Here is a 25,078-nt window from a genome sequence, read left to right on the forward strand (position 1 = left end):
CTTTGACTTTGACTTTGATAGCAATACTATAAAATGTACAAATCTACAAAAAATATACAATAACAATTGAAGAGAGGGAAGGAATACTGCAATACTTGCAGGAATACTGCAATATCAGTAGTCTGAGTGAGATTTAAGATTTAAATATACATAGTGCATGATTAATTTCATGACTAACATTTTGTGTCTTAATATTCACAACTGCTTTAACTGAAGATGATGCTGGTCCAACAGCAAACCAGTACTGGCAGGTCACCTATATCTGCAATTTGTCAATTCTAATTCTAATAGAATTTTGATTACTGTAGGCATGACATGTGCCGCATGTACCCGTCTGCCTGACCAGAAGGGAAGTAGGCCTACATAGGCTACAGAAATGTACAGAGGGTTACCAAAACAAAGGACTATTTTCTTGCCTGAAAGAAAACACGCTGTCGGAATTACACCCAGATTGTAGGTTACTCTATGCCATGTGTATATAATAAAAAAAAATAATTTCATAATGTTACAATTACGTAAAATGATAAATATGGACATTTGTCAACAAGTCTGACTGCTCTGTGTTGGGAAAAATAATTCAGGCAACCCTTGGGGCAGCCTTATACTGAAAAAGATCAGGGGACTTGTTTTCAAGACCCCGCAGCCACAAGCAAGAGAAGTGAAGATGGCGGACGTTTTGAGTGTTCTTCGTCAATACAACATCCAGAAAAAGGAAATCGTTGCAAAAGGAGATGAAGTTATTTTTGGAGAGTTTTCTTGGCCCAAAAATGTCAAGACTAACTATGTTATCTGGGGGTACGTCATCCATTTCAGTATCTCGTTATTTCTTTTAGTTAGTTCAGCTATCATTTGCTTCTCTGGCTTATGGCAGATGGCAGGGGACGCTAATGTTAGCTAGGCTACAACTACACAAACTTTTCATCTGCGTTATGGAGGGAAGCAGTTGCTTCTGTGGACACTTAACGTTAGTTGTCATAGCAGGTATACCAACCTTACTCGGTCGGGAAAACATGGCCTTTGGCTTGTTCTTGACAAAACACGTGACGTTTTATTTGTTTCCTTAGCAAAGATTGTGTACTGACCTATGCAGGACTAGACGTGTTAGCTAGCTTACATTGAGCTAGTTAGCTGCCTGCTTGCAGGAAAATGTATTTGAAGGGATATATTGGGAAACTGATTTGATGGAGGCTTTACATACGTGTTTTTCAGATATTTATGTGAGCGTAACTTTCATGGTTGATATTTGTAAAAGATAATATAGTAAGTTAAAGACATGACATATGTTGATCATATGTGGCTCATGTGCTCAAGAGATGTTCTATGTTGATCGAAACACATTTTGTACTAGAAACTGCGTGTCCAGGACCCTAGCGTTATTTATAATTTGCATTGAAGTAATAAGTAATTATTATTAAAGTAATTTGATAACACTGTTGTATGTGCCTTTCTGTGAATTGGGGTCTAAGTAAGTAAGTTAAGTGGAAATGATCGAGCTAATTACTGAAGTTTATTATATCAGACCTTGACATTGAGTTGGTCTGGATCAGGTCCTGTCATCAGCCAAAGTTTCTATACAGAAGAGAACTATTTGTAATCATCATTGTTAAATATGCTTTCTGGAATGTCTTGATTTGAACTATTACAGAACTGGAAAGGAGGGCCAGCCTAAAGAGTACTACACCTTGGACTCAATTCTCTTCCTGCTCAACAATGTGCATCTTCCTCACCCTTCCTATGTCCGCAGGGCAGCTGTAAGTACCCCCCGCCCCCCCTTGCATAATCTGACTGCTGTAGGTGTTTATGAGCTGGGTCTGTCATTTGAACTTGTGAAAGTGTCATTCTGGTTTGCACAGACATTCAGTCCTTGTTTTTTTCATCCATACAGACAGAGAACATACCTGTAGTCAGAAGACCCGATCGAAAGGATTTACTCTCGCATCTCAATGGAGAAAGTTGTAAGTAAATGTAGCTAAAAATTCAGGCTTGTTTATCTAATGGCTTAAATTGCTTTAGGCTTCTCAACATTTCATTATGTATCTCTGTCTTACAGCTACTTCAGCAAGTATTGACAGAAGTGCACCTATTGAAATCGGGTTGCAGAGACCAACACAAGGTTTGTTTATAAATGTGTTCGCCCTTTGGTTAGACCCTGGTGTTCGATGACGTTCCCTCTTAACTTGGACCCTGGAGACAACACTGCTACTAATTCACATTATTTTTGGTCTGCTGGTCTAGATTTTGCATCTGTAATGTATTTTATATTGCCAGCTGGCCTAGACACGCTTTGAATTTTTTTTTGATTGTTTGTTTTGGTCCTTGCTAATACTAAATACGCAGATTCTATAGAGAGTAATTAAGCACCCTCTCGTATACACAGTCAAAAGGGCAGCAGATGAGGTTTCATCAGAAGCGAAAAAACCACGCATTGAGGTAACCACATACTGATTGTCATTGCAAACCACTTCTTTTTTTTGACATCTCATTCAGAATGTACTTTTACATGCGTGTGGTCTAGTTTCAGCCTCACCTCTGATTCATTTGGTTTGACTCAGGATGAAGAACGTGTGCGTCTTGATAAAGAGCGTCTGGCAGCACGTCTGGAAGGACACAAGGAGGGAATTGTGCAGACTGACCAGATCAGGTACAAGCTTAACATTTGAAAGCAGCCTCACACTAGGAAATCCTGAATCCCGAAATGCTTAAAACTGTCGTTAAATCTAGATTGCAAAGACACATGGTGCATTCAGGCCGTATGAAAAACAAACAAAACGCTCATTAATCTTAAATAAACAAATGTATTTGGCTTAAAGTATGGTGTAAGACAATTTTAGCGTACAAGTGACAAAAATGGCAAAATTCCTAAGTTCATATTAAAGTTGTTGAACATGCAAGTCCACATGGACTACAAATTAACTATGTCACGACCAAAGTGATGACAAGCCTACATCTGGGCACCTCTGTTAGCAAACTCTTCCCCCAGTTTCCCACCAATTATTCCCACATAAGGAGACGTGAACGATGATGTTTTCACTGGGAAAAATGTTTTTCCAATGCTCATGAACCCACTGACAGTTCCACGATCCTAAGCCCGTCATAAGGTGTCTTGTCATTTTTTGTTGCCCTATCAGATTTCACTGTCTAGGAAGACATAGCAAGGAAACAGTGCAAAATAGTCTTGAAACTCATTATTTATTTTTAGGCTTATTGTAACAACCAAAACAAAGAGAAAAAATAAAACTTAGAAATTCATTGTATTTTTATGCTAGCCTAATGGTTATTTTTGTGGCACTTAGTATCGGTACTTGGGATCAGCAAAGGGAACAGAACTGGAAATGCTCATACTCGATTTGAAACACATGGTATCAGTGCATCCCTAGCTTTGGTGCTCAACTCCTAAAGTAAATGTCACAAGTTGGACTTGGCACAAGACAGAATGCTGTGGAGCAATCTTGATGGACAGACTATCAAAACGATAGAACATGATATTTAATGCAGATATTGATAATGACTTGATATCTTGCTGGATGTGATTTTATTTTACTTGTATAACATTGTCAGCACAAAATGGTTGTTAAAATAAAGATGTCTGAAGTTTTATAGTAATGTAATGTAATTGCGTGCAAAGGAAATTGATGTCGAGTGTGATATTGCTCACATTTCAAAACGGTCTAAACTCCTTGTAATATCTTACCTGGACAGGTCGCTCTCCGAGGCCATGTCTGTGGAAAAGATTGCTGCCATCAAGGCCAAGATCATGGCAAAGAAACGGTCGACAATCAAAACAGACTTGGACGACGACATCACCCTCAAGCAGAGGAGCTTTGTGGACGCCGAAGTTGACGTGACTAGAGACATTGTAAGTCGAGAGAGAGTTTGGCGGACCCGGACCACCATTCTTCAGAGCACTGGAAAGGTAAAAGCTGACTCATCACGTCTTTGTGTAGTTCAAGTGCAACAAAACGATTTTGGGTATAAGAGAGGTTTAGAAGAAATGTTAAGATTCAGAGGTTCAGGCCAGTATTTACCTTGTTGACTGGTATTGGCCTATTGGCAAATGATATGACATTTGTCGATGATAGTGACTGATGTTTATCTCTGTACAGTCAGGGATAGTACTGTGAATGGATGAAATATTTGAAAATTGTTTATCAATTTTTTTGTTTCCCTGCCACCAAAGGGTATAAATAACAACAAAAATGAAGTAAACAAAAATATTGTTTTTTTTCCCCCAAATCCTTATTTTATTCAACAGTATTGGTATCTGCCTGGAATTTCACAAATAGTGCCTCCCTAATTATTTTGCAAAAAAGTTTTTTCATGCAGATGTTACTGTAGTTTTGACTGTTTGCCTGAAGATGGCAGCGTTGCCACAGCTTAACTGCCAAATATTTTATCTCTTATCCCTCTGACTCTTATATCTTCTTAGCAGCTTCTAGCAGTTCTTCTGTGCATTAAAATAAATGCTGATCATCCTCATTATTGCTCAACCATGACAATAAATGTATCCGTTTGTTGGTTGACCGACCATAGCGAGTGATTTTTGCATCTAAGGATGAGTTTTTATTTCACTGATTGCATTCAATTATGGAACATGATTTGTAACATTTTAGTCACTGAATGCATTGAGGCGCTTAATGGAATTTGACTTAATGTCCAACTATCACACATGGCCCAGGTTTAAAGAAGCCCTATGCAACAATTTTAGCAAAAATTACCTTAATTATGCAGGTTAAGAGTCGTTCTGATGGTTCTACAACACTTTTTGGGTCGTTTGGTGGGTGCTTCGTCTCCCCCTAGTGCTTCTCCGCGGAAAAACCGAATATGCAACTTTCTGGTCGCGGTCCGAACACATCCGGATGTGACTCAGCGGAAGTATCCAATCTCGTCTCGAAAATGTAGTCAGATTGTAGTTTCTAAGAAGACTGCAAAACGAACTCCGACTTGGCTTTGTTGCTGTTGAAATTGTAAGTAGCCTACCCTTGAGTGAACTTTGTTTTTGTAATGTGGTTTGATAGTCTCTTGAACAATGTGTTTGATCGACCGTTTTATTGTGAGCCCTGTATGTGTTTAGCTCGGTTTCTTGATGGCTAGCTCGCTAGCTAGTGGGGGTTTAGCGTAGCAGTCACTTGCTACCGAAGCTGCAGGGGGAGCTATGTCGTGAAAAATGCGAGCCCAAATCAGGCGAAAACCCAGAAACAGCAAAGGAATAACCAAACCTGCATAGGGCTTCTTTAAGGAATCACACAGCTCTTTTTTTGTAATATGGCTCTTTTTCTTTGTCATGATTCTAGAACTTTTCCAAGAGCATCTTTGCAATCCTGCAGTCAGTGAAGGCCAGAGAGGAAGGCCGAGCCCCAGAACAAAGACCAGCACAGAACCCCACTCAGGTGGTAAGGGCAGACGCACACCTGCACTCCTCTTGATCTCATTTCAACACACACACACACACACACACACACGCATCAAATTGCCCCAAATTACATTAAATAAGAACACTGCCATGCAAAGATGAGACCATGTATCAAATAAATGAAGCTTGAAATGAACTGTGGGGACCTGTGATGGAGGTAGTTATTTAAGCCATCGATTGGTAAAGCTGCTGGTAGGCTGATGTTGGACATGGTGTAATAGAATGTCTTAGCAGGTGCTGGTTATATCCTTTGTCTTTGTCTCTGCTTTGTGTATAAATGCAGGGAGTATAATGAATTATGGTGTTGAACATTTAGTTGAGAATGTGGAAACCTTTTGGTGGTTGATTGGCAGTGCTAATGCTCTAACTTATTTGTATGGGCAGCAACATAACCTAAGGACTGAGTATTATCATTCAAATATGTATCGAAATAAGTAGATTAAGCCTGAATTTGCTCTGTGCATTTCCCTTCCTTACTCCAGGACCCCTCCGCAAGAAACAAGCAGCCAGTCCCAGCTGCCTACAACAGATATGATCAGGAAAGGTTCAAAGGGAAGGAGGGTGAGTGTGGCATCTGCTTAGTCTTCTCATTTGAATTCTGTGTGTGGTTTAGCTCTCCATTTCTTTCCTCTTCACCAGGTCGGCATAAGAAGCCCCTGATGCATGATATTGCACTTAACAGACTAATGACATGCAGACCTTAGACTTAGTGTGACTTGAAATGAAATTAGCTGGGAATGACCGACGAAGTAAATGTGAGGCTGTGTTCATTTATTTAGTGGGTGCTTGTACAGTGGGCTCCATGGGAATCAACCTGGTGGCTGTGCAGTTGATGGCACCCAGGGGACATGCTTAAGAGGGTTAGCTTCAGCCAGTCAGTATCGGCTATTTTGGGGCGTATACGTTTTTTTTTTTTTCCAATTGGCTGGCTTCACTCATGGACTGTGGCCAGCTAGTGTAGTGTTTTTGGTAATTGTTCGTTGATTGATTGTGTGCCGTTTTCAGCACAGGCAATTGACCCAATGTAATTTTACTGCCACAGCAGAATGCAGCAAAACTTCTAAAAATGTCTGCATGCATTTTCCTTTTTCCTGTGTTGAGTCTGGTAGCTTAGCAGTAATCATTAGTAGAATGGCCGTGCTAATGTAATACCCCACCTCCTCACATGTACCTTCTAACAGTTGCACACTAACAACGCCACGATACAACTCCACACCATAGAGTTTTAATTGTCATAAGACATGTAAATGTGTCTTGCTATCCTCCACAATAAATGGTTGGGCAAGGATGTTCACAAGTTTCCTGATGTGGCTTGTTTAAGGCCCAATTCGCACCAAAGATTCGCAACAAGATGAAATCGTTGCAGAAAGAATTGCAGAGGTGTTAATTAAATGTTGCACGTCGTTGCCACCTGTTCCAAGCCGTCGCAAAGCATTCACCATGGTTAGTCTCAGTTGCAAGGTTTTAGAACGTTGCAGCTCATCTCGTCACAAATCTTTGGTTTGAACCCCCCTTAAGACTTAAGGCACAGAGCCTCAACCCCTCTCTGTTGCCTGTATGCTGTGCAAAGAGAGGTCAAGAGGAAGTCTTGTGTATTAGCTACATTGTGTATAAGCTACAAGACAGTGTTTTATGCAAGTTAAAAGAAACAAAGCCATATAAATACCATATTAACTGCCCCCGTGTATTAACTTCATAGCTGAATAAATTTTGCAAAATCAATGTATAAGCCGTGGGTAATAGTTGGGAAATTACGAAGAATAAGCACAGAGGTACATGAGTGTATGTCTCTTTTGCAATTGGTTATATGAAGCCTGTCTTCTTATTCAGTTCTCCATATTTTATCAGTGCAATCTAGTTTTTGATTTTTTTTTTTTTATCCCTAGCCTTTACACAAAATATATTTCCCTAAGTTTCCCTGCAATTGTTCAGGAAAGCTTAATCATCAAGGACACTTTTGAGGGGTATATTTGGCAATGGTGGCCGTTTGGTGCAGACTCCTTTTTGATTTTTTTTTGCAGAGAAATGCTTTCATTTCTTGCACTTTAATTGTAGTTTAGCTGGAGAGCTTCATAATATATTATTGTTACTTGATGTTGAATTTTAGTGGTGACTGATTGAACAGCTGGCTACTAATCCAGTTGGTGACAGATTTGGTAAGCACACAGGCTCCCTCTTGTTTGTGCATGATGTTGAACCCTGTTTTCTCACTACTAACACAAATTTAATTTATTGCAGAAACGGAGGGCTTCAAGATTGACACCATGGGTACCTATCACGGCATGACCTTGAAGTCTGTGACGGTAAGTTCTCTGGTATAATTCTGAAGGAAATGGATGTGCTAGTCTATTTTATAAACAGGAAATCACCAGCAGTCGTTTAACATATAGGAGCAGTTATTTGGGCCACAGATTATAGAATCATACCCTTGCAATTGAACACTGTCAGGTTATGATCAGGTGTATTGTCTATGTTGCGCGTCGTATTGTGCAGTGTGTAGTCACTCCACAGCCTGTTTCATTTGTTATGACAGAAATTTCCATTACGTTTCCGCATTTCCTTTTAGAAACCTTTTTAAAGGTTTGCCGTGTCTGATAGCAGCTGCTTGTGTTTTGTTTGTTTGTATGTATGTGTTTCCTGTCTCTTTTTCGTAACATTTTCCCAAGGTGCTCATATCATCAAGTTTATGAGCAAAGATCTCTAGTTACCGGTGGTAACACTGTGTTGTGTTCAACTGGACCCAAGCAGTTTTAGAGCTGGTGCACGCTGGCTCTGAGTTCAGGTGTCTTATGAAGGTCATTATGGGCTTTCAAATGTGGTGGGCTGTTGGTATAGCTGAGGGAAAGCTGGATGAAGAGCAAGAGTTCTTCTTTCAGGAATCTATTTGCCTAGTTCCTCTTTAGTGAGCCGAAGACTGTATGATTACCTTGGTTTTGGAACATCAGCAGGGAGTTGATGAAGCTTGCCTTAAAGTGACCTTGTGAAATGATAGTGTGGAGGTTTGCTTAACAAGTGACTGAGAAAGATGTGTGTGGGCTTTAATTAGTGGAATGGTTATTGATTTAGGCACAGTTTCAAGTGGGATTTTCTTCCTGTTTGGACGCCTATAAACCAAGAACTTTTTGACAATAGTCATGGTCATTGATAGTGCTTGAATTTATACATTTTGTAGTAGAAAAGAGTCTTGGAATTTCATGTTTAAGAAGGTGTGTGACTCTCTTCTTTGGAGGTGTAGTTTGTTTAGCCTTGAAATTGATTTATACGCCATTAAATGTTCTAAATACAAATTGGCGGAGCATCCACTTTCATGGGCAATTAACATTCACAAGATTCACAGCAAGGTAATCAGCATCTCAAGACTGACCACTGTATCACATGTAAATCAAGAGCAGTCAGGTGACTGAAAATCGTTTCCCCCACCTGGTTAGGTGAAAGAAAGTGAAACGAAATTCCGGCATTCGGTTCCTTATGCAGATTATAAAGATGATAGGGCCGCAACTAACGATTTTTATAGTTGATTAGTCTGTTGAAACAAAAATAATTGCCGATTGAATTTCTAGTTGACAACTAATCAACAACTAATTGTTGCAGCTCTAAGGAGCATCATATGGTGACTATCTTGTCTTGAAAATTTTAAATGAATCGGGCCAGTAGTTTTCTCATTATGTGGTCTGACACATGGACACACACATATACATACACACACATACATACATACATACAGACAGATCGACCGACCAGATTAGAATGCTGTCTGGGGTAACCAGACATTTTGTTGTTTTATATTGCCACATTTGACTTGCGGTATATAAATGAAAGAAAATGAAACCAACCTGACAAGGTCTTATTTTGCTCAGATTTATTTTCGCTCTTATAGTAATATGTACATTAAAATGTGTACTTTGGACCACAAAAACTGAAACGACTGAAAACAAATTGTTAACAGATAATGTCCCATACCATCTTGTGCTTTTAACTCCACTTTTGTGATGCCTTTCCTTCAGACCTTTATCATGGCCATAGAGTTTGTATCTCCTTACCGATTATTGATCACCCAAGAACTTGGCCCCAGTGCAGCTTTCTTTGGCGAAACCTACCGGCCCTGTCTTTGTCTTTGGGTGTGTTTATGCAGGCGTTGTGCTTGTTGCTCTGCAGGTGGTGCCAGAACTTGAGAAGTTCGTTGGGGTGAAACTGGTGGGAGGTGATTAAGTGGCTGTACTTGCAGCTGCTGTAGGAGACGCGCCAGTGGTTAAACAGAAACTCGTTTGGTGGAGGCGTCGGATCAATCCGCAGCTTGGCCAAACAGATACCCACGTAGACGTCCTCTAAGTGAAGCCTCCGTATGCTCAACGAGGCCCTGTAGATCTTGGCCGCCATGTCTCCTGAGAACACGTACCCTGTTCCGGAGCAGAAAGTCGGGTAGCGCTCACTTGGGTAGAGCTCTGGTGGCATGTACCACTTGCTGTTTTTGTTGCGGTTTGGCGCATACCCTCGCATGAGGTACCCAGTGAAGTACCTCCTCCTCGGCTGCGTGCCAGGCCGGAGTAGCTTCTGGATGAGGTACTCTGTGTTGACAAACATGTCACTGTCTGTCTTCATAACGTAGTTGGCGCCAGGGCAGTAGGTGGCCACCCAGTGCATTCCCATCAGAGTCTTAACTGTCAGATTGTAGTAGGTGTCCAGGTACTCCTGCTGGATGATGTCGTGGTACACCTGGCTCTCAGCTCTTAAAGATCGATGAAGCTCCTCACCTTCTGCCCTGCTGCTGGCATTCCTTGTTCCCAGCAAGAAAAGCCGCACCATCCCCAGGCCGTCGGCCACACTCTCATTCCCCCACGTTTGCCGGATGGCATCCCGGGCTTCCCTCTGCTCGGGCTCGGTGGCGACTAGCAGCACCAGGAAGGGTGTGCTGTCCCGGCATTTGTTGGGCTCGTTTATGATGTACTCGTAGGGCTCGAGGAGCAGCGTGGACCCAGCCGCCTTCATCTCCTCGCTGAGGCTGCTGTTGGCACCCAGCGAGTTCTCCAGGCCGGCCACCCCACCCTCCTCCCCAGGGAAGGAGCTGAGGTCCACCACAGGCTTGGGGTTTGCATTGGCCGGCGGAGCTAGGGAATCCCTCCACGTCACACTGACGCGGGGCAGGAGGCTGTGGTTGTGGCCCTGACCGTGGGTGGCCTCTGCTCTGGGCTGCCCTGGCCCGCGGGCAGCTGCAGCGCTCTGGCTCTCCCTCCTGCTGGAGCGTCCGGGCCGCCAGTCCTGGTGGCCCAGGATGAGGAGCAAGCCTACGAAGGAGAGCAGGGAGAGGAGTACGGCGATGTGTGTGCAGCAGTGCCGTCGTCTCCACTGCATCCTGGCTGCCGAGCGCCACTGGCACACATCAATGCCAGTCACATCCAGTCAAGCTTTGACCATCTGGGCATGATGGACGGTGCCCACTTTCCTGGAGAAAACCCTCTAGGGCTCCCACAAGAAGGTTGACGCGCAGCTCATGGTGATGGTCACTCAGGAAGTACTATTGGTGAAATGCTATCCTGCAGTAAGGACTCCTTCATGCTTGTCTGTTGAAAAGATAAGAAAAAGATTGGATAAGTAAGGCTGTGTTTAATGTTTAAGCCCAAGTTTTACAGTTGTGTGATTAACAGTACAAAAGCTTTTTTTCATTCATTGTTTTAGGGCATTATGTTTATATATGTATAGGTAAAATGATCCCTATAGATTTGCTGCGGAGGGTTGCCGGTTCAAATCCCGACCAGTAGGCACGGCTGAAGTGCCCTTGAGCAAGGCACCTAACCCCTCACTGCTCCCCGAGCGCCGCTGTTGTTGTTGCAGGCAGCTCACTGCGCCGGGATTAGTGTGTGCTTCACCTTACTGTGTGTACACTGTGTGCTGTGTCTGTTTCACTAATTCACGGATTGGGATAAATGCAGAGACCAAATTTCCCTCACGGGATCAAAAGAGTATATATACTTATACTTAGGACACATATGACAGGAGTCTCTTTGAAAGATATTGAAAGCATTTTTGGAAATGCATGTCACGCTTAGTCACTGGAATATTGCGCTGCTCATCAATAATTGGTTACTCATTAAATGATCCAACTATGTTAATCAGTGTTACACATGGAGCCAAGCTGAGCAGCGCAGCTTTGTTCTTCATGAGGCTAAAAGTGAGTTTTCAGTTGCTGTGACTGCTGTTCAATATGTGAAGCTAGGTAATGGATGTTTTGTGCTTACTATCTGTCTGTGACAGCCTTTTAGATATCATTCTCTAATCTGTGAAATAAAAGAAGAAAATCTGATTAAGATTTTGATGGCCCAAAGAGAAGGCCGGCAGTGACAAACTGAGGCGTATAAGCCAGTGTCAAAGATGATCAAAAGCTATTTTGTCAGATCACACTCAATGTTAAAGCCTTAAAATACACTGCTTGTAGACATCCCCTAAAGCTTAGTATGGTCAAATAGTAAAGTAGATTTACTATTGTGTTCGCCATGGCAACACTGACACTGTGTCAAATCAGCACATTATGGGATTTAGCTTTCCTTTTTTTTCTATATTCAGAGATAATACCAGTATACCATACCAATAGTGCTGCCATGGAAACGGCTTTCTCTTATCCTTAGTTTCAGATTGATATCCGGATGAGAGGCATTGACTGTTTCTGTTGGTAGCGAGGAACAGGCAACAGAGACCACTTGCATCAGCTGTATGTAGCTAAGTAGTGTTGCTGCATAGTTGGTTTACGAGTTTAATTGTTTTACCTTATAAGTGGAGTGGGCCAGAAAATGGGTGGTAAAACATGATTTTCCATCAACATTGGTACATGCCAAATACTTACATCTACTTGGACTGTTTACAGGCAGAGAGAAATACTGAAACCAAACAGTTTACGCGTCTTCTGACGAAAGCATATCTGAGGATACTGAATGAACGTTTTTAAAGTAACGTTTTGCAGAAGTGTGCCTTGACTTGTTTACTTCTGATCCTCCAGCCGGTCTCCTGCTCTGATATAGCTTTTTCTTGACCTGCTCTCGTTTGCCTGTCTTCCGTTTCCAGAGAGTGCGAGTTCCTTGCATATGCTGTAGAAAAACACTGGCTGCCGAGAGGTCTAGCGGACAAAGGGCTGTTTGTGGCCACACACACACACACACACACACACACACTCTCGGCAACAGAACACTCAATGCTCTCCCCTGTTGGTGGGGGGGGATCACAGGATATGAACAGAAATGCCTTCTCTCTCACACGCAGAGTCTACTGCTATACACCTGACCAAGACCAGAAAGAGCCGCCTAGAACCATGTTGTCGCACTCATTTTTTATAGATGTATACCAATGTCTCTGTATATGTAGTTACTTTTGGCCTATGTAGCTTATATGTATGCCTTGATACTTTTATTAACATATTGATATGTAAAGGTTATTTGCAATATCTACAGAATTCGATTCTATTCGATTGCACTATTATTTATGTGTAGTCGTGTTGAATGTTACCTTTCTCGTTGTGCACTCGTCTGGGTTGTGCAGAGGCGGCTGCTGCTTGCTTCTCGTGACACAGTTGGCACCCTCACCCCACGGTTATGGACATGCGCTCCTGCCAGCTGTGATAGTAGTCCGTCATTCCATGGACATCGCTTATTTTTCGCATCGCTAGTCTTCCTTTTTTTTTCCAAATTCCTTTTTTTCCTCCTGCTTGGCCTCGGTCTGCGTCCTGCTGCCGTTCGTTAGTGAACCGCTTCCTGTGCCGCTCTCCTCTCCCGTTCTATGCCCGGTGTCTTTGTGAGCCCCCCCTGGTCTGTCACACAAAGGCGTCTCGCGTGGATGCAGAGGCTGCTTTGATCCTCATTCATTCCTCCCCCCATTCATAATCCATGCCCCTGGGTCTGGCCACTTCTCAGGCAGGCTGACGGGTGGACCGATGCGTCGAAGAGAGCAGCCAGTGCTGTGCTGAGTGAACAGCTCCTATTCTGATTTCATGACGTTGCTAGGCAGGATGATCCTCCGCTTGCTTGCTCACCTCTCTCTCTCTCTCTCTCTCTCTCTCTCTCTCGCTCTCTCTCTCTCGCTACCTCTCTCTCGCTACCTCTTTTTTTAGTATGTGCTGCATTACTCATATTCCTCTCTCTCCATTGCTCTGAGTCTCATTCAGTAGCTCACTATTCTCAGTACAGCCCCCTCTCTCTGTTTCCAAAAATACATATCTGTGTTCCCCATGGGTTGTTCTCATGTGTGCTCCCTACTTGGCAGCTCTATATATAAATTGGTACTGCACTCTGATTTGGTATGTGTTTAGCTATTTGCCTGCCTGTACTCTGAAATAAGAGTCTGTGTGTGTGTGTCTACAGCTATGTAACTGACAGTTTACTGCACCAGTGGCACGTCATGTCCCTTCCCCCCACGTGAGTCTTTTGTGTTGGTTCCCACCCCATCCTGAGCGATAAAGGAGGGTCTTACTCACTCCCTGCCTTTGTGGGAGGCCAGCAAGAGGGAGGAGGGGAGGGATGGAGGGGAGAAAAGGCCACCGCTGCTGCCTTGAACGTTCCACATACTCGACGCACCCGACCTATAGCGCGACAATGTGACGTCACAGAAGCGCCGTAACCATTTATACTCGCGCGTCATGGTCATGACACTAGTTGCAATATTCTCCTGAACAGAGGTGTCGCTGTTGTGAAAAAGATTAATGCTAACTACGTTACACAGCAGAAGAAGCTGCATTAAGAAACACTAGTAGCAGAGAATGTAAACGGGCTCTGTTATTAGCTAGCCTCTGTGATGGTACTTCAGACTTTGGTTGCTACTATTCACAACTACCACCATCATTATCATCTAGTTTCCAAGGTGTGCGCACAGATAGATAGATAGATAGATAGATAGATAGATAGATAGATAGATAGATAGATAGATAGATACTTTAGTCATCCCGAGGGAAATTTTAATAATTTAAACAGTTTAGTTAGCTGGCTAGCTAGCTAGCAGCTGGCTGAGTTTGTGTAATTTCCTGAAGTGGAAAGAGATTTTGTTCAGGCCTTAATAGGTATCCTTTGTTTGAAAATAAATCGTTTCTATTCTTTCCTCTTAATTCCATGTGTTGCAACTCTCGCTGGTAACTTTATTAGCTTATCCAGCAAACTATTACAAATTCACGACTGTAACAAAACACTGCAACTCTCGCTTGCCCTCGAACTAGTCCATCTTCCTGTTTCCGCTTTGTCGCGCTCGTCTGAAAAAAAATGAGTGGTGTGCTACCTCGCGCTACCTGGCTAAAATCCTGGCGCGCCAGCAAGATCTACGTCATTTTGACGTCACGGTGTCGCGCTACCGGGTGCGTCGAGTATGTAGAACGCATTACTCATGCCAAAACGTTGACATGCAGGAAGGAAAGCTGTGTCCTCCTTCTGTTTTGGGAAGGATGTTGCCCTCAGAATGTGTGTGTGTGAGTGTGATGGCTTGTGGGTGGGCAGTACTGTCAAAATCCAAAGCCATTCTTTAACTGAAAAACCACAAAGACTGGTAATGTGTGCGTTGGCTTGTGTTCAAGGCTTCATTGGAAGCACATTGGATTTGCAGGACTAGGCGAACATCTGTTCTCCGTTCTTGTCACCTGGTGATGGATCATTGCTTTGGATGGGATGGGTAGTGGTGATGGTGGGGGAGGGAATCAGCCCACCACGCAGTCCCTGTGGTGTGGGTGGAGGTTATCTGCAGGCGTCAGAGGAGGAGGCTGGTGATCGGTCAATCGGAGCACTTTTGAATGATTTTTATGGAGTCAAACAACGCCATAAAGATTGTGTGCCCGTGAAAAGATATTCACATGTGTAATAGAGTTTTGTCTTCGAGGATATAATTTGCACAAGTGTAGAACCGTTTTGTAGCTGTGGAATTAATTTGTCTATGTGCAAAAAAAATTCGTACCTGCAGAAATATTTTGTACGCTTGTGAAAACCATTTGTCCACAGGGATTTAGTTTGAATGTGTGTGGAACAGCTTTATAGCTACAGGCATGGGAGAAGTGCAACATCTATCTTTCGTGTGCAAACTTTTTTCACAAGTGCACAAAATATTTCTGCAGGTACGATTTTACACAAAACGGTTCTACACTTGTACAAATGATATCCTCGAAGACAACACCCTATTACACATGTGAATATCTTTTTACGGGCTCACAATCTTTATGGCGTTGTTTTGACTCCATAGATTTTAAGCTCCTCAATTAAGACTAATGATGCTGCGTGTTTGCGGAGAGTGCAGGCCAGGCGGGGAACTGTGATGAGCAGGCACACAGGAGAGAGGGAGCCGGCACAAGTCTGATGAGCTCTTCTACAGCTAAATGTTAATGTGACCTTATTTGTTTGATTGTTTTCTCATTCTCTCTCTCTCCTTCTCTTCCTCATGCCATCTCTCTTCTTCCCCTTCTCCATCCCTCCCTCTCGGTCTCCCCTCTTTTAGGAGGGGGCATCAGCCAGGAAAGCCCAGACTCCTGCCTTGCAGCCTGTGCCCCGACCAGGTAAGCATGGAATGAACAGACTAAATGAGCTTATTGTGCCTTTTACATTGTCAAGCCACCAGTTTCTCCTAACTGTGGATTGAGCCTTAGATTGAGCGTTCCTACACAGTATGGAAAAGTATGGAATTTGATTTGAGTATTTTCCAGGTCTGTAAAAATATGGGGAAAAGAAAAGAGGTTATGGAGAAAAAAAATGTGTTTCCAGACTACTGCACCTACAGTACTTTGTTTTCTTAAACATAAAATTGCCAAAATGTTCACTAATGTGTGAGACCATAGCAAGCTTGATGTCACTGACCTTAACTTATTGAATGCCAAGCTGTTTTAGGAAGCTTTGTCTAGAGTGCCAGCAATCTAGACCATTGTTGATGATTTTTGTACAGCCACAGCATATTCTGTGTTATAGCTATGAACACATACAATGGCTCGTTTAAAAGGTGAGACTTTAAGCTCTCAGTGGGTGCAAACCGTGTATTTCTACACGCCTCTGTTCCTGAGAAATCCCAAGCTAAACAGTGGCTAGTTTTCATCAAAATCAATGTTTTTTTCTAGAAATGGAGATATAACGGATAACGACTGCCACCTAGTGATGGACCCACGAAAATGGCCTGGTTTTGAGATGACGTGCATGCGTCACTGATTCGACCCAAAGCGGAGTTATGATAAAATGTCCAGATAAAATGTCCCGATTGTGCGTTTTCATGAGTTTTCGATCGCCATATATTTCATTTCCATTCATCACAGAGTTCCCAAAATCACATATAAGGTGTGTTAGAGTGTCCTAGTTTCGTAATTAAAAAAAAGAGCTAAAAACGTAATATTACATTTTTGGCACTCAATGAGTTAAAGGAAGTAAGGGGATATGAGATCTCCAAATTATTAATCCTATTATTTAAATAGTCTAAATATGAATACATCCATCCATAGTTGTCAGTTGACATGGCTGATTTTATTTACATTTTATCATCTTGAGTGCATAATGCCTGTTGGATTGATGTAGTCTAATATTCATCACACAATTTGACACTATTTAATTTCCTGTCATATCTCGTTGTATAGGAGAGGTTTCTGTGTTTCTGGTGTTAAACATAATATTGCTTTAGCAAAGGAGCAGTGTCATGCCAAACTGACACCTTTTAGCTTACTGTTTGGCCTCGTCCTCTATTTTTAGTCTCCGTGTTTATTACATGGCATGTTTCTCATCTTTGGTCAGCCAGACCGACATGTTCAACAAGGAGACTGATATTCAGGGTTCCTACGCAGTATGGAAAACCTGGAAAAGTATGGAATTTGATTTTAGTAATTTCCAGGTCTGGATAAGTATGGAAAAAATAAACAAGGGTATGGAGAAATATTTGTGTTTCTAGACTATTGCATTTGCAGTACTAATCACTTCACTCAGGTCATAATGAACCATTCCTACTGTTGTGTAGCTTAACTGTGAGTCCCCATCGTCAAGATACAACTATGACACAACTAAAAATGACCCAGCTAAATGGACGAATATTAAGTGTCATTTTTTAATTCACTTTAGTTGTCCATATGTTTGTTTTCACCGAGTTATCTCAAACCAGAAGTGGCCGCAATGTCGAGAATATGGTCAGAAAAATCTACCGAGAACTTTGGAAATTTGAGTATGGAATTTTGAAATGCAAAATGTGTAGGAATCCTGGATATTGGATATGGGTGTTTGTACAGCACCAAGAAATGCATAGAGCAGAGAGATAAGGTGGTGGAGAAGGTTGGATCAAGTCAAATGTTGCACACTAGCTGCATCGTTGCCTTAGGGCAGGTGTCACTGAGCAAAGAGGCCAACGTGAAATGGCTTTATGGTGTCCGAGGGCGCTTTGTCCTCCACCCACTTGCTGTTTGTGACACATTCTATTAGAAGCAGCATGCACAGATGCGTGTGTACGGGCACACACGCACGCACGCGCACACACACACACACACACATATACGTATACACATTCTATGATGGATAGATATATACATCTACACACACAAACCTCCTACCACGCACCGCACACATAAGCTGCCCACATCTCACAAACAAACACACAGAGACGCAAAGACACACACACACACACCATGATGGGCAGGTATGTGAGTGCAGCGCTGCATGGCATGAGGGATGAGCCTGCTTGCTGTGTGTGGCAGCTCTCCAGCGCCACTCTGATTTAGATTAATGGATCGATGCGTCGTTATGAACTCCTCCAGCACAAGAAAGACCTTCAGCGAACCGGGAGGTGTCGCAGAACCCCCAGCATTACGGATCTGAACCACCAAATGAAAAGCCATATTACTGTAGCTTATTCGTTTGACTCATTTTTAATTGTTGTTTGAGCAACGAATGGTTGCTCAAACAACAATTAAATAGTAGATAAGCCTTATCCTCCTGTTGAGTTGTTTTGGCTTTGTGTCTGTTAAACCCTGGGGTAGCTTTTTGCAGTCACTGACAGGAAACCAAGCAACTCTTTATAGTCAGAATGGCTATAGCTATTCTCTCTCTGCGTGCGTGCATGTATGTGTGTGTTCTGATGTTTATAGCCATGGCCAATCTCTGTCTGACATCTTCTCTTGCATTCTTTCTCTTTCAAGTTTCCCAAGCAAGGCCACCACCAAACCAAAAGAAAGGTAAAAACAAATGGTGCTTCCATGAAGGGATCTCTATGAATATAATATGATATAACATAACATAATCTAATATATTTGAATGTATAATATAATTTGATATAATTTATGTGCTGTTTTACATTTTCAGGTTCAAGAACCCCCATCATAATTATCCCAGCCGCCACAACTTCCTTAATCACCATGCTCAATGCTAAGGACCTTCTGCAGGACCTCAAGTAAGTCTCAGCGCTCCTCAGCAACCCTTGTCTGTCTGTTAAAACAGCAAATCCTTCCCCATTTCCCTTTGCTGGGCAGCCTTTGTGTTCTGTTTTGTGGTGGTCTTATTGTTTGCTGCTGACATTGGGTGGCCGCAGACCAGCCTCTCCCTGACCTCTGGGCAGGCCCCTCAGCAGTTTCTCGTGAGGTAATCTGCTGCTCGGATCCGTCTCATGGCACAGTAGTGTTCACATGTGGCCAGACTCAAAGAGAGAGTGCATACTTCAGAACACATCCGGCCCATCTCATCTCTCATCCTTTTTTTATAGGTGTGCGCATGAAGGCGTTAGGGTGTTTCATTGTGCGAAACCAGACCCCCACACCCACACTCTTATGTTTATGACCCCACTACACACACACACACACACACACACTGCCATGCCAACAGAGGTATAATTGCTGTTTTGCAGTTTAATTGGACCCATAAATCACCTCCAGTCACAAGATGGCAGCTCAGCCGTAGAGGGGGAGGTGGAGCTCCAGATATCAGTGCGGCTCAGAGGGCACCAGCCAGCGCTTAGCCACTCTTCCACAGTCACTCACCATTGGTTCCCACCACACCTGTTATTGGACTCTTTACCCCCCATGCGGATGTTGGGGAAACATCTGGGGAAAACAGACAAATAGTACACAAATCCTCTGTTACATTGTGGCCGTTTTATTAAAATTAGAAAACTGTTGTTACCAGCTTTTGAGCAGAGAGAGAATGACGTTTTAAATACTGTATTATTTTAATGACTGAGCGTTTTAAATACTGTATTATTTTAATGACTGAGCGTTTTAAATACTGTATTATTCTAACGACTGAGCGTTTTAAATACTGTATTATTTTAACGACTGAGTGTGTGAGTTGGATATTTCTGATGAGTCATCCGTGTTGTCTGATGGCTTACTGAACTAACACTACCTGGATCTGAAGAGACAGATAAACAGCAGCCTAGCTGATGGATCCAGGGATTTGTATCTGTAAATCTGTCACAGTGGAAAAATCTCACACACACACACATACTGTAAATACACACTCTCTCTCTCACACACACACACACACACATAAATACTCATGAGCTAATGTGAGCTGCATGGGCACTGACTGTAATGTGTGGTCCATCTCAAGTAGTTGTCGGCTTTGTCGTTAAGCATAGTGCAGTATGTGAAAGCCTTGAACCTTTGGTAATGCGATTAGACAGCTGTGTATGCAGATGCTCGACATTTAGCCTGTTGATGAACCCGGAGTCAGACAACTGCCCTGAATAATCGCACCACAATATGAAAGGCATCTATTATACAGTCTTTGTTGTACCTAAGGCAGCTCCTGCTGCTGCTGCTGCTGCTGTTAAGGTTTATTGTGGTTTACACCACCACTCTGTTGAAGTGGATACACTGGACTCTAAAGATGAAGACGTGTTTAAAATATGGTTCCAATGGTTATTTGTAAAAACTAGGGCTTGTAAAGCTTATAGAATGACCTTTTTGGGGGTTTGAGTAAGATATTGGTATTCAACATATTTTGAACTCTCTCTCTTTCTCTCTGTTTCTCCCCCCCCTCTCTCTCTCTCTCTCTCTCTCTCTCTCTCTCTCTCTCTCTCTCTCTCTCTCTCTGTCTCTGTCTCTCCCCCCTTCCCTCTCTGTCAGGTTTTTGACGTCTGAGGAGAAGAAGAAGCAGGGCATCCAGCGTGACAATGAGGTGCTGCTCCAGAGACGAAAAGATCAGATCCAGCCTGGCGGCACCACGCTCAGCGTCACCGTCCCCTACAGAGTCATCGACCAGCCACTCAAGCTCGCGCCACAGGACTGGTACTCACCTCCATCTTAGTTATTTATTAGCTTTTAATAGTGTTTTCTGCTGAAGATTTGTATGGGTAAAAGACATGGTCATGGTTATTGTGTAAATTATTGAGCTGCCTTCTCAAACTCTGGACCCTGCATAGAATACAGGCAGATTGTTAGGCCCCATATGACCAATTCATGTCGGTGGAGTTCAAGCCAAGACATTGTGAAGGCCCATTGGGTTTTGGATGTCTGTCTGAACCATCCTTAACCTCGTTTTAAAAGAAGACTGTTTGCCTTTGTCCTGCCAGGGACCGAGTGGTGGCTGTGTTCGTGCAGGGCCCCGCTTGGCAGTTCAAAGGCTGGCCGTGGCTGCTTCCTGATGGATCCCCAGTGGATATCTTCGCCAAAAGTGAGTGCTGCCAAGACAGTGGGATTTTGGAATCTAGAGAATTAGGATAGAGAGAGGATGTGTACAGGTAACAGGACAAAGCCCTCTTTATGTTGGGCACTGTTTTTTTTTATTCCCATCAACGTAATGGTTTATGGCGTGTTTATCGCTTAGTGCGAACCACACTGCCTGTAATGCTACTGTAAATCTGCTGCTGGTAAATTGGGTGGCACCATAGGGGCTTTCTCTGAGTGTTTTAGAGAATTGAGTATTACTGAGTATTTAGAATATCTCTTGAGTGTTTTAATTGTTCCCCCATATATTATAATGTAGAACTGTAATTGCTAGGACCGGCTTAAATTAATTTAATTTGAAAATAATGCAGAATGCTGGGATTTACAGTGCCCATCAAAGATACTCTGTGATGCATCTAACCCGCATACAGTCAGGGTAGGTGTACACAAGTTTAACCATTGTAGAGCATATGAGCCAACTCAGGTGTGGAACATGTTGTGATGGACGAGATGAACAGGGTCTGAGACATTATCCTGTTGACCGCTTCACCTGCACGCTCATTAAGTGCCCGGTCGCTGACCGCCCTCATGACTCCCTAACATCGGCTCTGTTTTAAAGTCAATAGCACAGAGATGTTATCAGAGGGCCGGCCTTCAAAGCGCTTTTTCTCTTCTTGTCAGTACCTCAGTTGAGTTGTGCTCTGAATGACCTCTGGTTGTTAGCTGACCGGCAGAGTTCTGCTTTATACGGAAAGGAACGGGACATTTTTTACAAATGCAGTTCCTCATTTGGCTCTTAGATAATGTGGAATTTGTATTGAAAGCTACGTAAACAGGGTCCAACAAGTACTCTAGACCATTTGGTGTAATCTCATAATGAGCTTGTTTTATAGTTTCTGTTTTACTAAATGCACAACAGCCCATCTTACTTAATTGTGTTATCAAATGCAAAACCTTTTATGTACTTTGAGATGGAAAATATTTTTTGGCTTAAATAGCTGCATTGTGAGCCAGCAATTTATTACAGTGGATTAATTTTTAATCACATTAAGATGTAATTGGTAGCTTCTCATTTTGCTTTGTTATGGAGTTCTCATTGTGGTACTCAAAATTAAGATGGGGCAGACCAGGAACATGTATTATTTTAGCTAAAGCATGCCTGATTGTGCACATAATTATTCAACATTATGACAATTACACACTAATAACATTAGTGCAGCAGTTATGATGAGTTGATGCCTGTACAAAGTAGGGATGTGCATGGATAGCTGAATAATCAGTTAACTGTTCGAGATATACTGCACACATATTAATATTCCTATTTGGTTATTCTATAATGCACTGAACCATGGAAGAAGTTGTGCCATTATGGTAGCATAGCATAGCAGTTATGCGACCATGGTAGAAGTCCTGCTACCATGTCACTGTTTAAGTTAGAATGTTGTAATGACAATGAACAGTGGATCTGAGACATATTTGCGTTTAGTGTTTTATGTAACATATTTGAGTGTGTAGCCTACACAATGTGCAGAAATATAAAGGAGACCACCGACTTCCCAATCTAACAAAGGACCATCTTTCTTTGCAGTCCGAGCCTTCCACCTGAAGTACGATGAGGCGCGGTGTGACCCCAATGTGCAGAAGTGGGATGTAACCGTTCTGGAGCTGAGCCACCACAAGCGCCACTTGGACCGACCCGTTTTCCTCCGCTTCTGGGAGACTCTGGACAGGTCAGTCGCATCACTAGGCTATGTGTTCTGAGGGCTGGCCTGTCTGTCTTTCTCTGGCTATCTCTCTCACACTCTTTCCCTCTGATTGTGCATATGTGCATGCGTGCACCTTTTGAGTGGCTTCAGTGAATTCAACATGCGCCCAATCACCCAGTAGACTGAATCTCACACACACACACACACACACACACACACACACACACACACACACACACACACACACACACACACCAGCTGAGGACAAACACTTGGCCGGCTGGGAGTAAGTGTCCTGGACGCCCTGCGCTCCTCCCTCACACAGGGCCAGCCCATTTCACTCATTAGTTCTGCCGCCCGCCCCACCAGTCGCACTAATTAGTAGGCCCAGATGGAGGAGACAAAATGATATGGAAGACCATACACCACTGCGTCTGCACTGCACTGCACATGTGTGTCTGTGTTCTGCCCGTCCCCCAGCATGTTACAACCAACACCTTTCGCTGAGTCACTTTGAGTCGGTGTGCTCCTGCCAGCGGTGTAATTTTGCTTGTGTCGCGCTCCATTTTGGCTGACTAATTGCTTTTATTTGGGGTCTAGCCGGGGGGCAGAGTATTGTCAGTGCTGGACAGAGCTAATAAGCCAAGGGAGGCAGTGCATTTCTTACTCTGGGTTCCAGGGGTAGTTGTGCTAGTTCTCTCAAAATGGATATCCTTCTCATTGTTTACGGGGACTTGTAAGGGAAGAGTGTTTCATTTCCTGTTATGGTATGCTTTAATTAGCGCTGCTTTAAATAACCCAAGTTGCTGACTGCAGACATTTTAAAGGAACAGATCGTCAAAAAAAAAAAAAACACTGCTCATAATCAGGTGATTTGCATCAGAAACGGGTGGGATTCAAAAGGGCTCTGTTCCTTTTTCTTTGAAACTGAAATATCCCATTATTCTCCTTTTTCCTGTTTGGCTCACAGGTACATGGTCAAGCACAAGGCCCATCTGCGGTTCTGAGATGGACCATTGACTAATGTGCGGAGGCCTTGCCTGAGGCTTCTGGTCTTGCCCTTCACCGCCCCCTACAGACAGTCCTCCAGCCAAGACCCCCACCCACCCAGGTCCCCGAGCAGCACTTTGGATCCCAGTCTGCTTCTCCGCTCGCGTGGCACCAAGACTGTGGGACGGCCCAGCTCGGTGCTGCTGCGACGTTTCTCTGAACGCAGGGCTTCAAGGGAAAATGGGGAATGGGGAAAATGTGCTCTGAGAGGAATTGATGCAGGCTTGCTTCCTCTTCTGCCAGATTATCGTCATGGTCAATTTTTTTTTTTTTCTTTATTATTATTACTAATATTTCTTCTTTCCAGCCCAAAAGCAACTTGGCATCTAGACAGCATTTGATGTCTGGGGAAAAAAAGTGTAAGGTATCATGGAAAACTTCTCTTTCCATTTCATGTTTTCACTTTGTGGGTTTAGAGGAAATGGAATGAATAAGGACACATTGGAACTGGCAGTGGCCTTGTACTTCAAACAAACAAACAAAAATTGTTTAAAAAAATTGAGACTGTTAGAGCTTCGCCCTGCTCTTCTTTCTGTTTCCTTGAGGGACTTTTCTTTGGTTGTTCCCCAGTTTGTACATTTCACACAGCAGCCTCTGCTCGTAGATAGCATTAACAGAGCAGATAGAATTGTAAATATGAAATGCAGTTGAACCAGTGTTTGTATATTCCTGGCCTTCTGGTGATGGGGCAGTGGGTAGCTCTGGAAAATGGTGAATGTGAAAGGGCTTCCACCTCTTTTCCTCTCTTGTGTCCAGCACAGGGGTGGTCACCTCTATCATGCTACCAGTTTGGTTTGAACCCCATGTTAAAAAAGGAAAAAAAAAGAAAAATGGCTGTATGGTAATGTAGCACACTGTTACAAATACAGCACAATAAGCAGACTGTGAGTGCAGTTTAAACAACTAAAAGAAGGCAAGTGAAATATTCTTCTTTTTTTTTGGTATGATAACGGATCACACCACTTTGTAAACCTTTTTCCTATAATGTGGAATCACTGCTGCAATAAATAAGGAATGCATCTCTGGATTACTTTGATTATTACGTCCATGACTCTTTGACATCGAGAGTTACTTTTTACATTGGGGTCAGTGATACAGTGATTGAGGGGGGTCTGTTGTTTTTAATGTTCACAGTGTATGTGGATAATAAAGCTCAATGTCAGCTACCCTCATGTTTACTTCTCCTGTTTTATGAGTCTTGTAGTTTATTCCATCTCGGAGCACTCCAAACCAACAAGGAATGTCCATTTGAGTACAGAGGGCCTGATTGTGTCTACAAACAGTAGAGTGTGACTGGTCATTAAAGAATGTTTTGAAACATCGACTGTCCTCGCCGCTGTCCTC

The 25,078-nt window shown here is 43.0% G+C and overlaps 2 protein-coding genes across 3 annotated transcripts; one reads left to right on the forward strand and one right to left on the reverse strand.

The window, feature by feature from the left end:
* The first annotated feature begins 626 nt into the window (after positions 1–626).
* cdc73 (cell division cycle 73, Paf1/RNA polymerase II complex component, homolog (S. cerevisiae)) lies at positions 627–24,900 on the forward strand. 2 transcript variants are annotated; one of them, XM_048238680.1, is made up of 17 exons: positions 627–795; positions 1,646–1,751; positions 1,886–1,955; positions 2,051–2,113; positions 2,378–2,430; positions 2,553–2,641; positions 3,700–3,913; positions 5,292–5,387; positions 5,893–5,971; positions 7,649–7,713; positions 15,857–15,914; positions 18,516–18,551; positions 18,679–18,766; positions 20,439–20,600; positions 20,885–20,985; positions 22,567–22,708; positions 23,655–24,900. In XM_048238680.1, exons 1-17 carry the CDS (start codon positions 665–667, stop codon positions 23,689–23,691), a joined length of 1,590 nt encoding a protein of 529 aa, XP_048094637.1. In that variant the 5' UTR covers positions 627–664; the 3' UTR covers positions 23,692–24,900. The 2 variants fall into 2 exon arrangements, with proteins under 2 accessions (XP_048094637.1, XP_048094628.1); XM_048238671.1 differs by having other exon boundaries at positions 628–795; positions 5,292–5,390.
* LOC125291852 (beta-1,3-galactosyltransferase 2-like) lies at positions 9,255–13,873 on the reverse strand. Its single transcript, XM_048238776.1, has 2 exons — positions 12,902–13,873; positions 9,255–10,968 (listed from the first exon to the last, which is right to left on the reverse strand). The coding sequence occupies exon 2, from the start codon at positions 10,757–10,759 to the stop codon at positions 9,461–9,463; it is 1,299 nt and encodes a 432-aa protein (XP_048094733.1). The 5' UTR covers positions 10,760–10,968; positions 12,902–13,873; the 3' UTR covers positions 9,255–9,460.
* Positions 24,901–25,078: the final 178 nt, after the last annotated feature.

Source organism: Alosa alosa, chromosome 1, assembly GCF_017589495.1.
Source record: "Alosa alosa isolate M-15738 ecotype Scorff River chromosome 1, AALO_Geno_1.1, whole genome shotgun sequence".
NCBI classification, from domain to species: Eukaryota; Metazoa; Chordata; class Actinopteri; order Clupeiformes; family Clupeidae; genus Alosa; species Alosa alosa.